Consider the following 15,552-nt stretch of genomic DNA (forward strand, 5'->3'; position numbering starts at 1 on the left):
TTTCATGGGTAAGCAACAAATTAGGAATAGTCAACATTAGTAAGGCTGTGAGGTCTGACTTCAAGCAGGTGACGTTAACTAGGAGCTAGTTCTGCTGCCTTTCCTTGTTTTTAAATGTCAGCGAAGAAAGACCTCTTAAAACTTGAAGATCTTATAAATACCCCCAAATGTGCAAAACTCAGTTGACTTGAATCCTCATAAAAAGACGTTCTTGACAACGGACATATTCCTTGAGCCGCACTGAATCTACTGAGCTGAGCCGGCTTTCCAACACTTTGCATCATTCCTTGAGTTGTCAGGCGATGTGTTTTTAGCTAACCCCTCATTATGAATAAAGAGGCCACCCCCTCCTTGTGGGTGGTGAGGGAGGCATTTATGTCTTTTGTCTTGTTTGAGTAAAAACAGCATCATCCAGAGCCTGCAGTAAGCATTTTCAAATAATAATCGAATGGATGAATCCAATAAAAATGGCATTTCAGTCAGAAGAACCTAGTTCCCCAAGTGAAACTTTTCATTTTGCAAACAAAGAAAAGAAACAGAGACTTGAAATGATTTCGGTTTACGATTTTGGAAAGTCTGAAATTGGAAAATAAAATCCAGAACATCCATTATTCACTGCAGCTATCCATTCTAGCTGCTCAAGGCTGGACAGCTTGCATTTAACTTTTGTCTGTATTTCTATTCCAAAGGAGCTACTGACCACATATGAAATGACAGCACTGGGCTTTGAGCTACTCAAATGCCACTCTGCATATCCTCCCTCGTGCCTAGTTGGCCCACCGTGGGAGCTCAGGAAATGTTTGTTAAGTAGCTCACCACTCTTAATCAGAAACCTGGGAATAAGAGGGTTTAGCATCTAAGTTTAATTAAAGTTTTAAACTTTCAGGAGTGCTTCCTTAAATCCAACTTTCAGTCTTCCCCGCTTTCAAGTTGTGATTTTTGGAGTTACTTTCGAAAATGTCATTCCAAAGGGTAAATGCGTCATAACAGAAGGACGAACTTACTGAAGGAGTGAGTTTGAGTTCTGATCTCTCCCGATCTCCTTGTTCAAAGAACTCACTGGTTACAAGTTCAGCCACCTGAAACATATACATATTTAATTTATGGTTATATGTGGTTTATCATAAGACTCAGAAGTTATTTCTGCCTTCCGTGTATGGTGATGATCTTCAACCCAGATAAGCACTTAAAAAGCTTTTGAAGAAGTACATTAACATTTTCTGTTTCAAGGTATTACAGACTTTAATCAATGAAACGGATTTCCTCTTGATCAGAGGAACTGGTGCAAGGTATTTTTAGATGCATGCTAGTAGACGACCTCGGCGAGTACAGATTCCATATTCAGGAGGAGGCACTGGGTTGCCACCTTCAAAGTAGGAAATGCTCTTATTGCAGAAAAAATGAAGCAAATAATGCCTAATAATATTTTTTGTTTTTATAATATGATATACTTGCAATAATAATTTAGCCAACTTTTGGTTGTTTCTACAGAGATTCTTCACTTTGTTGCATACTTTTATCTTAGCTTGGTTTCATTTGCCATCCCCCAAACTCTCTAACTGCTTCACCCTACCAATATTCGCATGCACTCTGGACAGGATAACCCCAGGGCAACCTCTGCTTCTTACTGGAGCAATCAGCCAAGGGCAGGACTAACGCTAGAGTCACTGTTCATACCAGGTTTTTCTACAGTGTGTCATGATGCAGTTTGAAGAGTGTTGATTTGGTCTTCAAGCTGTCTTAATCTAGGTACTAAAAGTGTTAATTTATGGTAGGTTCCAGTTGGTACAAGCACAATGGAAGTGGTGGTTCTACCCCAAATGGTAGAGATTTTTCCAAAGTAAGGACTTCTATTTTTCCACTTTTCGTCTATTAGCATGGATGATCAGAAGTTGCTCATTGGTCATTGTTAAGCCGAAGAGAAGCTTCGCCAAGCCCTGTGCTTCTAATGATAGCTTATGGGAAGCATACTGATAGAGCAGTAAGTGTTAAATGGGTATTTTCAACAACACTATAGTGTGCATCTAGGAAATCTCTGAGATGAACTAGCTGGATTTAGAAAATTTGGAAGAGCAGGGAAAAAAAAAATCCCAGAAAACTTGATGGCAAGAAGATCTGGATCCCCAGACTAGTTTTCCCTCTATTCCAGGCTCTTACAAAGATGAGGTTCTAAGGTCTGGAAAAGGCTAGAATGGTTTAATTTTGGTCAAGTGGATAGAATCAAGATAATTTACTTAAGTGTATCTCTCAAGAGATTCTGCCAACCATAAATCATAACCATTGATAAAACAGAAAAACGTCTCTCTCCATCTCTGTTTCTGTTTCTCTCTCTCTCTCACACACACCCCTTGAGAATAGCAAGTATGTAGCTCATTTATAAAGAAACAGAATATCTAGTCAGTTCAGATTTTAAGCATTTCTAATAAGGAATATGGGTACCTTTTAAAAATTCAATAGCATAAAACTAGTTGGCACTGGCTCAGTTTTCCTAGGGCCCGATTTCCTTCTCTCTCTGCAGTCTCTGCCACTACCTTTCCCGTTAGCACTCCAGACCTTTCTCTCTGTCTCTGGGCTTCCTGCAAAAAAGAAATGGTCCCCTAAGGGCCTGGCCTCCTTTGTTCAGCTCTCAGAACACTCCCTCAGATTGCTCTGAGGTGGGTCTTCTGCACTAAAGAATACAAAGGTGCACATCAGGTCACCCCAAGGTAGGAGTCCTGCATAGGTCTATAGCCCCTGAAAAGCAAAGAAATTAAAACAAAATCCTGTCCTTGATCTTTCGAAAGTGGTCCTGGCTATCTCCCCTGGGCTTCTTTCACGGCTCAACTTGTACCACTGTTTCATTTGTACTTAAAAACCCAATCAGGAACATTAAGTGGCTCCTGATTGAATTTTTTATTAAAGAAGGAAATTGAGATGCTAATCAGGCCTTGGGGGATCACTGGGGAAACCCACATGCTTAGAGTCATGTGTGTGAGGAAGGAGGGTTGGAATAGACGCCAGTAAAAAAAAAACATTTTGCAAGGAAATGTTAAAAAAATCAACATCTAGGAAACTAGAAATCTATTTATACTTTTAAAAGAAGTTTCCATTGTTTTTGTCCAAATGTTTCCTAAAATCATAGAAGTGAGTATGTTTTTGAAAACATTTTAACCTATTCGGTTTGGAGACAAACACAAATGAGATCCCCAGTTTAGAGCTGTGACAAGATTTCTGATGGAAATGTTTGGAAAAACATGGTTTTGTGTTTTATTTCCCTGAACTCTTGGGTCTCTGCACTTATCAGCAGAACTTCACATCTTAAAAATAAAATATTACTTACATCAATGACCAAGAAGACCACCTTCAAGTGGCCAGTGGGCCTCCCAAGTTGGTTTAAAATGTCAATGCAGGAACTCTTTTTCATTCTAAGGATGTTCTCCTGTCCTTTTCCTGCTCCCAAGTGGGTTACTGCTCCTCTAGTTGTTGATGTGCCGTTCCCTGGGGTTCCTGAAAGGCCTGGCACACCATACTTCATCGTCTCACTCGCTTTCCAATCTTCTCTAGTTTTCCCCTGCTCCCCTGAACTTCTCCCACTCTCCACTCCTCCACTTCTTTCCATCCCAGTCAGACTGCCCACCTCTGCTACTATACCTTTCCCCAGTACCTGGAAGATTCCTACCTCTTCTCTGTTCCCCAACTTCACTGTAGGGGAGCCTTCCCACACGGGGGCAGTGAAGAGTGGGCAGAGATGTAGAAATAAGCCACTCAACCGTGCAAATTCTTCCCACTTACCCTGCTTTATGTAACTTCAAATGTGTCACACTAAAATGAAAGCCAAGGCTCAGTTGGAGGAGAGCTATTTATTGGAGGAGAACTTTGTAGGAAAACTGCCCAATCTACACTGGACTGTGACAGGAGCAAAGAAATAAGCGTTTCTTTGAGTTAAGCAGCGAAATTTGAGAATATATTTGTTACTGCAGCAAAGCCTACCCTAGTTTTGACTAACACAAAAACTAGTATGGAATTGAGGTGCTGCTGTTGAAAGAAAAAGAAAAAAAGGAAGACAAATAAGAAGACCCTAAAATATGTGGCATCAGCAAGGGGACCAGGTATATGACAGTGAAGAAATGTTGTTGGAGGCTGTAAGGATGATGGCCCATGTTACACAGTGGCAAAATATTTTGTACAATTCTCACTGAAATAAAACAAATAATGTATCTAATGAATTTACTGCCTTAGGGGAAGAGATTGGAAAACAAATGTTAGTAGCACGTGACGACTGCTATTGACTATGTTTTGCTAAGTATTGTAAGAAGTGAGCTCAGAAAAGGATTGGCAGGCTTATCATCAGAAATGAAAAGGAAGAGTCACAAATTCAGAGTCTTCATCTTCAGGGATGAAAGATGAAGCTGCTTTTTAATCCCAAACTATAAAAATAAAAATTGAGATATGTTTTGAATGACAAAGGCTGATCAAGACTCAGCCTTGCAGGGCATCTGGCTCGTTCAGCCGGTGGAGCATGTGACTCTTGATCTCAGGGTTGTGAGTTCAAGCCCCATGTTGGGTGTAGAGATTACTTAAAAATGAAATCTTAAAAAAACAACAACAACTCAGCCTTGAAACAAGAATCAAAGGTACGGCCAGTGCACTCAGAGTTAAGAACTTCGAATGAAGTAGGTGGTACCCAGGATATCCCTTCCGTTGTACAAAATGGCCCAGAGAAATGATTTTACTACATGGTTCTCTCACTGGCACCTTTTGGGCCCCGACTGCTAGGAATTGGGTCATGAAGGAGGAAGAAAGACGTACCTATGTTATTTTTCTTTGTTCTTGAAAACAAGGAAGCAAAGAGATATGGCAGATCTAAGAAGTCCATCTAGAATAGAACTGTGTATGTGGTTATTGGCAAGTGGAAATGACTAGAATCAAAGACACAAGAAGCTGACTAAACGTGCAAGAGAGTTTGGTGCCAAAAACCACATAAGACTGTGACTACTTAAAGCCTAAAACAAGCCTTGGGTCCTCAACCATTTTGGGTGGGAAACAGGTTGGAAAGCTGCCTGACCTTTGGATATAGCCAAGGAGGACAATGGAAAAGGGATAATTTCCCAGAATAGATCTAGCAGCCATGGATAATGATGGTTGGGGAGCATCTTGCAGAGAACCAGAGCCTACCACAGAATGGATGGCCTCACAGTGACTGCCCAGTGGGATTTTGGAATTACTGTGGCCCCTTAACTGCCAAATGTTGGCCATCTCTTTCCTTTCTGAATGGGAGTATCACAATGAGTATTCTGTGGTTTGGGTGTATGTAAGATGCTATGTTTGGGGTGTGTGTAGGTCTTTAATTTGCATCCAGACCTGATGTAGAGACTGGCATGAATCACCCAGAGATCTTGGACTTTGAGCTTGATACCATGACTAATGGGATGTTTGGGTCATTTCCCTTGGGGAAAGGCTGACTATATTTTGCCTGCAGGAAGGAGAGTGAATCACACTTTTGGTGATTAGAAGGGCAAACTGTGGTAGTCACATTTTCATTAACTATTTCTGGCTTTCTACATTCTGGGCACACGAAATTATACTTCCTGGTTGAGTGGGGTCTTGTGACAAGTTCTGGCCAATGAATTCTTGGGAAGAGGCATTTACTTGCCAGTATGAGGCAGGCTAGGGCTTCTGTCAGAATGATCCACATGGTAACTGCTCCTTCAGCCCGAGTCCAAAATGAGGAACAGTACCAGCTGACCCTGGATGCACATGTTCATGAACAATATGTTGTTTTAAGCCACTGAGGCTGAAGGATAATAGCTCATTCTCCTTACCACTGGCATCATTTAAAGTGCCCACTGAGGGGCGCCTGGGTGGCTCAGTCGTTAAGCGTCTGCCTTCGGCTCAGGTCATGATCCCAGGGTCCTGGGATCCAGCCCTGCATCGGGCTCCCGGCTCGGCGGGAAGCCTGCTTCTCCCTCTCCCACTCCCCCTGCTTGTGTTCCCTCTCTTGCTGTCTCTCTCTATGTCAAATAAATAAATAAAATCTTAAAAAAAAAATAAAAATGCCCACTGATGTATCCGGTGTGAGATAGTGTAAGGCACTGTAAAGAGTGAAGGCTTTGGAGCTTAATCTGCTAGGATTTGAATACCAAGCCCCACCACTTACTAGCTGTATCACCTCAAGCTATCCTTTCTAGGCTTCACTTTTCCCATTTGTGAAATAGGGGTAATAAACTGTATCAGTTTCCCAGGGTTGCCAGGCATGACCACAAACTTGGTGGTTTAAAACAACAGGAATTGGGGTGCCTGGGTGGCTTAGTTGGTTAAGCGTCTGCCTTTGGCTCAGGTCATGGTCTCAGGGTCCTGGGATAGAGCCCTGCATCAGGCTCCCTGCTCAGCGGGGAGTCTGCTTCTCCCTCAGCCTCCTGCTCCCCCTGTTTGTGTGCTCTCTCTCTTTCTCGCTCTCTGTCAAATAAATAAATAAAATCTTAAAAAAAAACAACAACAATAGGACTCTATTTTCTTCTAGTTCTGGAGGTCGGCAGCTCAACATCAGTTCACTGGACAGAAATCAAGGTGTTGCCAAGGCCAAGCTTGCTCTGGAGCCTTTAGGGGAGAATCTATCCTCTGTCCCTTCCAGGTTCTGGTGGCTGCCACCTTTCTTTTGCTTGTGGCCGCATCGCTCTACTCTCTGCCTTGTCTTCACATCCCCTTCTCCTCTTTTGAATGTGTAATCTCCTTGCATCTCTCTCTTCTAAGGACGCCTGTCATTGAATTTAGGGCCCAGTTGGATAATACAGGATAATGACAATAATAATGATAATGATGATTTTTAACTTCATCACATCTGCAAAGACCCTTTTTCCTTCTAAGGCAATATTTACAGGTTCCAGAAATTAGGATCCCCTATCTTTGGGTTGCTATTATTCAGCCTACTGGAGTAACTATACCTAAATCAAAGGTGGGGGGGGGCTTTGAAATTAGATATTTGGATATTAGATAGTCAATAAATATTAGTTATTTATTGTTATATGAATCTATTTTACTTTCCCTAAAATGTTGAGACTTAAGATACCAAGTTACTATTTCACACCCCACACAGTAGGTGCTTCATAAAAATGAAAAGATATTAATCTCCAAAAACTATTAGTAATCAAGGATCTTTAACTGTGTGGTTATCGGCTTGAAAACTATTCTTGCTCTAAACTAACATGTTCGGCAGTGAAACCAGATAGGTGGTAAAGGCATGATTTTTTGTGGATATTGCACACTTCGGCCAAAGTGATCTGATCTCTAAATAGTCCTTAAAAAGAAAAAAATAAAATTTCCTTTTGACCTCCTTGGTTTCTTTTCTCTCTCTCTCTCTTTTAAGATGAGAAAAAAGCAGACCTTGCGCTAAAACACGATTACCTATTTAAAAACTCTATTTTTGAAACTCTTGCCTTAGGACATGGCCAATGCATTATTTGGATTTAGAGTGTTAAAAAAATCTTAGAGAATCAGGCATATTATGACTCAGTGGAAGCACGTTAATGAACGGCTGTGCAATAAACTATGTCTCGCCTGAGCCTCCTGCTATTTTTTACACCATGTTAATACTGATGCAAATTGACTAGGGCTTCAGTGCCTGGGAGTCGGGGCTCTGGGAATATTGCTCCCTCCTCCCCCCCTCCCCACCTCCAGTCCCTCCTCTGCCAGGCCCGGCCATTAATCACCACTTGCCTGTCTTGAGATCTCCCACGGTTTGGTCACGGCTCCAAGGTCACAGGCTGTCATTAACATTGATCTGAAAAACAGAACCAAACAAAACAGCCTGAATAATCTTTTGTTGCATTCTTCCTAAACAAATCCGTGCTAGATACATAAATAAATAAAATGGGACCAAGGCCAACTCTCACGTGTCTTTCCTTCAACAAGGGAAGCACTGTTTACAGTCCCCATGTTTAGCATCTCCATCATGTGGCCACACTGCTTAAGAAGACAAAGCAAACACACAGCCTCAGCCTCGGTGGCGGCCCTTTTGTTATGTCTGCAGCGGATCAAGGAAGGCAAAGAACTACTTTCTCTACACCAGAGCTAAGCAAGCTCTGCTTAAAATAATCTCTACTGGACAATGCTTTTTATTTTTAACTAGCAGCAAGGGAATCAGCCTATAATGCCATATACATAGCTGATGAATCTCTTCACCAACTTATCGCTGATTGATGGGAATGGATGGAAACCTATAGCAAAGAGGCGAGGCGCATGCTACCCTAGGAGCTCCTTCATTTCCACCTGCTCTACGGAGCTAAGATTTACTGGGAGAGCCACACTGTTTCACTCCAGTTTATTACCTGGCAGCAACCATGTTTTATCAGCATTATGAAGAAGAAACATATTCAGCAGCAGTTTTCATTAATTTGAGCACATAAGAAAGCACAGGAAGATCTGAACCAGATCTTTGAGGGGCAGATTTCTACTGGGTTTAACTAGAATTCACCCCGAACAATGGATATAAAAACATGGGGGACAATTTAAATTGTGGATAGCTCTGGTGCTTATCATGTGATGTGATGCGGAGGTGGGAAAAACAAGGCACACCCTTTGTCCAAAATTTGCTTTCTTTGTACTAAAGCCAGCAGGATGTGATGAAAAGCGATGACGGATTGGAGTCAAGAGACCACATCTTGGTTGGCTCCTTTTGGAAGAAAGGGGTGTGTTGTTAGAGGTCAGGGGGCTGTCCTGATGACGGGTGTTAACATTTCCTACCCTGCCGGACTCCAATGCCTTGGAAACATGTCTGCTTCCCAGATGGCAGAGCATGATGGTAGTGGAGTTTGTGTAACTTCCCCAGGAAACCCCCCAGGGGACAGGGCAGAATGGCAGGTAACAATAGGTCATTCAAAGCCCCGCCAGGCATGCTGGCCTCAGCAGCCCCCTCCACGAGTTCGGCAGCACCTAATCCCAAGCCCCCTGTGCTAAGCACTCCGCGGAGCAATGCAGGGGTGCATTCTTCTTATTTGATCTTCTGTAACAAGCACTCTGCTGTGTGCCTGCCTCCGTACTAAGTGCTGACCCCCTAACTACTAATAAATGAATCTACTGAACCCTCAGAAGGAGGGGCCGTTACTCCCATTTTATAGAGCGGTAAAAGGAAGCACGGAGAGATGAAGTAACTTTCCCAAAGCGAGTAAGGAGTCAGGATTCTGTGTTTATCACAAAGCTACCAGACCCCCTCTTGCTACACTCAAATGCTTCTCCTTTTAGGTTCTGCTGGTACCGGAGGGAGACAAGACTGTAGGTAATGCATTGAACTTTGCAGTCTGTCTCCTAGACAGGAAATAATCTCTATGAGGTTGCTTACTTATACTGTAACTTGGACAATGATTTAGCTTCCATCTGCTTGATAATTTGAGGCTTACTTCTCAAATTCATGTCACCATTCATCAATCAACATGGGTATTGAGTATCTAGCTAGGTTCTCTGCTAGTCATCATTCTAATAGGGACCATTAATCCTGCAAGCACTACAGAGTGATTTACATAGCCTCTAGGTGAGGCAGGGATACCATTATTACCTCCATTTTACAAAGCAAATTAGTGTTTTGCATTCCTTGATCAGACAGGTACAAAGTTTGCCAGAGGTTACACAGTGAGGAAGTATCAAAGCTGGAGCCGGAATCCATAAAGTCTGACAGAGGATCTCTATTTTCAGTGAATGCTCTACAGTGGAGCAGGAAGTCCATACTGAGAAGGAAGACGGAAAAAGGCTGGGAGGGAAGATGGGGGCGGGGGGGGGTCTGAAACTTTCATCCAACTGACACTGGGGAGTCTGTTAGGGTTGGGGATTCAGGAAGGACCTGGCTAGACGTTCCAGGCAGAACTTTCGGTGGTGGGTGTGAAAAGAGTTTGGAGAAGAAGGGAAGCAGGGAGACCAGTTGGAAAGTACCAACTGATAAGGGCCTAAAACAAGGAAGGGCAGGAGAATGGAAAGGCAAGGAGAAGGCTGAGAGATTCCAGAGGAAGGACCAAAGGGGGTGAATGAGTAGTGATAGCCTATTGTTTCGATGCCTCTAGAAGAAGTGCAAGGTCTTTTCTAGAGTCAGAGAGGAGGGAGGAAGTTACTCCTGAGGTCCGCATACTTCTCATTCAGTCTGTGGTGGGGGGTGTGCAGCTACACGGCGCGCTGAGTGAACGAGTGGTCAGGAGCCTGGAGGTACGGCCTCCTCTGCGGTCGGCGGGGCCGCAGCCGGAGTACCCGACGCTCTCTCTCGGCAGATCATTTTTATCGCACCTCCCCTCTATGTACCAAGTCATTGCAACAACAGTCTTGGGTTAACCATCATTTTCGTGATTGGTTCTCGTTTTAAAACAATTAGCGATGAAAAAGAATCCATTGTAATTTAAAAAAATAGATTCATAGTCAGTAAAATAGTTCACGTATGAGCTCCGTTTGGCACTCACCAAACAAAAAATCCCACTTAGAGCCTTGCCCTCTGTGTCACGGTTTTAAAATTTAAGACACAAATAAAACGTCCAAATGGTCAACACAAAATGACAGAAGCGAAGTGAGTGGAGTTATGTTTTTTCGTCCTTGCCGTTACTGTGCTATCATTGTTTCTTCCGGATGTACTGTTTGAAAGCGGGAATGTGAAGCTCCGTAAGGTGGAAGGCACCAACTAGCCGCGGAGCCCGCGCGAAACGAACTTAGACTTGAAGTGGGCACCGCGCCTACCGGTGTCAGCGGCTGACGGGGTCCCCGCGCACTCTCGCAGTGAACTTGCAGGTACCAGACGTGTACAACTAAAGGATAAGTAATAATGTGCTCATCTGAAGCTTTCAGATCAATTATTTTGATACTCAACAGTAAACTCAGCAATTGTTTAGGACTTCTACCAACATAAGATTTTTCTCGGGGAGAAGTAGCTTATCGTTGACATTGTTCAGGCTGCAGGCACGTGGTGATGATAAAAAGCAGACCGACTTTTAGTTGGTTTTATTGCTTTTTTCAGGTTCTCTAAGACGGTGGTCCCCCGGAGCCCCCCTGCCCCTCGGTGCCAGTGGTCGGAGTCTAACCATGAAACGGGGGAGGGAAGGCAAAGCTGGGGGCGGGGCGTGGAGAGCTCCCGGAGCACCTCTATTTTACACACTGTATACTTCCAGATTTTTCTTCCATTTGGGGTTCCCTGCCCAAAAGCGTTTGAAAACCTCTGTAGGAAAACACCCAGGTGGAGATGTGGAATGAGCACGGGCATTTTAGGAGTTGTGCTCAGAAGAGAGGCCAGGCTGGAGAGAGAGGGCAGGAGTCACGTGAGAAGAGGTGCTTGTTAAAGCCACCACGAGGCTGAGGAACAGGAGAGAAATCTCAAACATGGGTCCTCGGGGGTCCTTGCCTTTCAAGGGTGGTGGAGAGGGGTTAGGGCTGGAGAAGGACAAAGAGGAGAAGCAAGAGTCAGAAGAGAGTACAAAATCTGGAAGCCCAGGGCTCGGCAGCCTCCAAGGAGGCTTCAACACAGAGCTTCAACACAGAAAGGCCAGTGCAATGAGGGGCTGTGATGCGATCCCGGGAGAGAACAAAGGCCCTAGAATTTGATCCTTGGGAGGTGACTGGTGACTTTCAAAAGGAGCTGAAGTCACATTTCATAGACTGAAGGCCTCAGCAGAGGAACGGCTAGCTACTCTGTGGTAAATCCGTACTTTGGAGTACTGTGCAACAGTAAAAGCTGATGACATAGGGACACAGAAAAAATTCCAAGGCATACAGTTGAGTGAACAAGCCAGTTTGGATGGATATATAAATACGTAACTTATGTTAAAACAAACAAACAAGTCCACACTCAACAGCATTTTTTCCCTCAGAATATACACGTACATAAATGCTTTAGAAGTGGCTGGAAAGTTTACAACAAATTGGTAACAGCGTATAGCTGCGCTTCGGTATGGGAATTGGGAGTGAAGCCCAGGGAAGGTCTGGCGGCTCATCTGTCATGTTTTCAGTTGTTACAGAAAAATATATTCCTATAATTACTTGTGGAACTCAAAATTATTTAAAAAGAAACACATGCCTTGCAAGAAGTTAGGAGGAGGGTGAGTCAAGTGTGGAACTGAAGAGAAAACGGGGACTATGAATGGACCTGGGGAAGAAGGCAGATTTTAGGCATGATATTTTTGCCTGAGGAGACAGAAGCATATTTTTAGGCCTAGAATGGTCATGCTGGAAAAAAGCAGATTTTGGAAAATGCCAAAGGAGCATAATTGAGGAGGCAAGTTCAGGGGCGGGGGAGGTGGAGGGAACGGAGTTAGGACACATGGGGAGGGCCAGTTTTGAAGGAGGAAGGGTCCCCTCCCACCCTGGACAGGAAGAAGAAAAAGGTCTGAAAAGATAGCAGAGAGAAATATTACTGCAGGAGGGGAGAAACAGAGGGCCCTGGTGAGAAGTCCTGGGGAAAGGGGGAAGCGAGGTCAGGGGCAGAGGGGGAGGGGCAGGCAGCCCTGCGTTCTGAAGTTGGAGGCGGTGGGGGGAAGGGGCTTGCATAGCAGCTAGGGGGCCGCCATGAGAGGGGTCCGGTTCTGGGTGATTCTAGTAGTCACCTGGCTGTGGAACAGATACAAGGAGCCTCAGTCCAGGCCTCACAGGCTTTTCCAGGAATACAAGCTTTCCAATTTGGAACAGGACTGAGGCAGCAGAAGGTCTGGGGGTGGGTAAGGTAGGGACAGTGGAGGGACAGGATCTGAGAGAGAGAGGAATAGTGCCTAGCCAGCGGGATGGCTCCAGTCAGGGGGTTCAAATGTGCCACGTAAGGGCCGTGGTTTGCTGCTGTCTTTTCTAAACAACTAGGAAGAAGTTCAGTGAAAATTCTAGAACAGATTCCTTATTTCTGCCACCCAAACTGTTCCAATTGGTTTTCCATCTACAACGCCTGTTGTCTCTAAAAAAAACCCCCAAAGTTAACTCTCTACTTTGTTTTGGCTAACACTGTTTTCTAAGGTTCAAAATCCTCTCTCCCCTCAACATACACACCCACCCCAGGAAAAAGAGGAAGTCACAGCTTGCTGAAACTGAACCAATTTGAACACCATTTTCTAATTCTGAAGGCAAATTTATGGAGAGGCGGCAAAAATATAATGGATTAGAAGACGAAAAGATATGCCATCTATCTATTCTCTAATTATTCAACTACTCTCTGAATGTTTTCAATGGAAGCTAAGATTTGTTACTTTAAAATTCACGTGTGTGCCCTTAGCACTGTCTGAAAAGCATGGTGAAATCTTCAAATAATGAAGAAACACATAAACAAGAGCTGCTTCTTACCGAAATATATCACGATGGTTTTTGATGTTCCAATCATATTCTCCTTTACTGACAAGTTCAAAGAATTCAGTCCTCCTCCTGCACAAAATCAAATGAAGGAAGAAAGAAAAAAAATCTGGAATGAAATTTCTCAGTCTGCAGGGTGACATAAACACATTTATGGGAAGATATAAGATCACCTGAACCAAGCAAGTCACATTTAATATTTGAAATCATGAGGCTAAAGCACTGTCAAAATAAATCACTTTTTAAAAAAATGTTGAGGCTTCAAGAAAAAGCCACAATCATTTCTGAATGTATTTACAACAGAGGAGATTGTCGAGCCATAAAACAGAAAACAATGTGGTCCCGCGTTTAGGATTACTGGCTGGGAAGCTCTTGTGACTGAAAGTCAGAGGAGGGAAGCAAGGACAAATAAAAAGCGGAACAATTTGGAATGTTCTTTTATCATTCAACAGAGAACTCAGCTCTATGAGGATCTGAGATAAGCTAAGCTCCCTGGTAGTAAATTCAGGGCAAATAGTTTTTGCTAGGCTAGAAAATAACTATTTCAGCCTTTCAGTGCTTAAACACATAGTCTGTGGAGTCAGAAATAACTGTTTAAAGAGTGGCTCGGGCACCTACGCGCTGTGCAACTTTGGGAAGTTACTTAAACCTGCTGAGCCTCCATTTCCAAATCTCAAACACGGAGATCATATTTGCTAACTCACACGGTTACTGTGAGGATTAAATGCAAGTAGTTAGCATAGCGTCTGCACATTTCCAGTGCCGGACACACATACACATACGGATCCACGTTTGGAGAAGTATAGATACGGAAAAGGCAAAGAAAGGAATATTCGGATAAGGTGATTTATTTTTATTTTCCCAAAACTTTCCTTCCATCTAGTTACATGACTTTTCCTTTTTTTTTTTTTAAAGATTTTATTTATTTATTTGACAGAGAGAGAGAGAGACAGCAGAGCAGGAACACAAGCAGGGGGAGTGGGAGAGGGAGAAGCAGGCTCCCCGCGGAGCAGGGAGCCCGATGCGGGGCACGATCCCAAGACCCTGGGATCATGACCTGAGCCGAAGGCAGACGCTTAACGACTGAGCCACCCAGGCGCCCTGACTTTTCCTTTTTATAGTGCAAGAATAAAAAAGGACATTTAGCATTTTATTCCTTAAGAATCACTTCCCAAGGTTTCACCTTCTTGGCACTTTCTAATGAGATACTATTTAAAAGATCCTGACACGCAGTTTCCCAAAGTGCATCCCACGTGGAAGTACTCCACATACTGGCAAGCGGCTGGAGGAATGCGGCCTGAGATATACCTCTTTTGAAGATTCACCTCCTTTATTAGCCTTTTGAAGGCTCTGAGAAATACTGAGATAGAAAAACCTGTTTCACCTTCCTTAAACACAGAATTCCATAGTACTAATGTTTGTTTGTTTCTTTGGTAAAGATTTTATGTATGTATGTATGTATGTATGTATTTATTTATGTGAGAGAGAGTGCGAGCGAGAGAGCACAAGAGGGGGGAGGGGCAGAGGGAGAAGTAGACTCCCTGCTGAACAGGGAGCCCAATGCGGGGCTCCATCCCAGGACCCTAGGATCATGACCTGAGCCGAAGGCAGACGCTTAACGACTGAGCCACCCAGGCGCCCATAGTACTGATGTTTTAAGAAATGCACTTTGGAAAATACAACCATGTCATTCACGGTGGAAATCAGAGTAGGATCTTAGACACTTAGTGCTGACCCAATGTAGTTTGAAGAACAAAGAACATAACGCTGGGTGCATAATGCTGGGTTCCTTGTTTCTGATCTAGGGTGCCCATCACCAGCTGCCTAACCGTATAGACTTCTTGTCATCCGGTCAGACTAACTACTCAATTTATTTGAAAGGAAGCAGGTCAGGAAGACAAGTATTTGAGACACACAGACAAGTCGTGGATCCATCCCTCCAAATGGATACAGGTCAAGGTCACACCACAGTATGGGATAATAGCCACCACAACCCTGTAGCAGTGGTCAGAGAGGGTGTTGCACAGGGACACGGAAGGGCCCGGCAACTCTCCTCCCCTTTGGGGGTTCAGGTGTGTGTGGATCTTTTCTTTGTATAACTTCATCATCGTCTTCACTTGTCCACGCCCTTCTCTACAGCCCCAGTCATGCCACAGTCTGTTCAGTGACGGACTGTGAGCTGAAAGAGAAACAAAGGTGGTGGAATGGAAAGAACTCAAGTCTGGACTCACACTGACCTGTGCTGACTGTCACTTACTAGCTTACTAGGTGTGTGGCCCCAGGCAA

General features: G+C 43.8%; 1 protein-coding gene across 1 annotated transcript in view; it reads right to left on the reverse strand.

The window, feature by feature from the left end:
• PDE11A (phosphodiesterase 11A) overlaps positions 1-15,552 on the reverse strand; it is a 387,294-nt gene that overhangs the window by 34,379 nt on the left and 337,363 nt on the right. Inside the window, exons 16-18 of the mRNA XM_027589688.1 lie at positions 13,261-13,338; positions 7,693-7,756; positions 1,005-1,079 (exon numbers count right to left, since the gene is read on the reverse strand). Of these exons, the coding sequence (XP_027445489.1) occupies positions 1,005-1,079; positions 7,693-7,756; positions 13,261-13,338 (217 nt within the window). The remainder of the gene's footprint in view (positions 1-1,004; positions 1,080-7,692; positions 7,757-13,260; positions 13,339-15,552) is intronic.

This window comes from Zalophus californianus, chromosome 3, assembly GCF_009762305.2.
Source record: "Zalophus californianus isolate mZalCal1 chromosome 3, mZalCal1.pri.v2, whole genome shotgun sequence".
NCBI lineage: Eukaryota > Metazoa > Chordata > Mammalia > Carnivora > Otariidae > Zalophus > Zalophus californianus.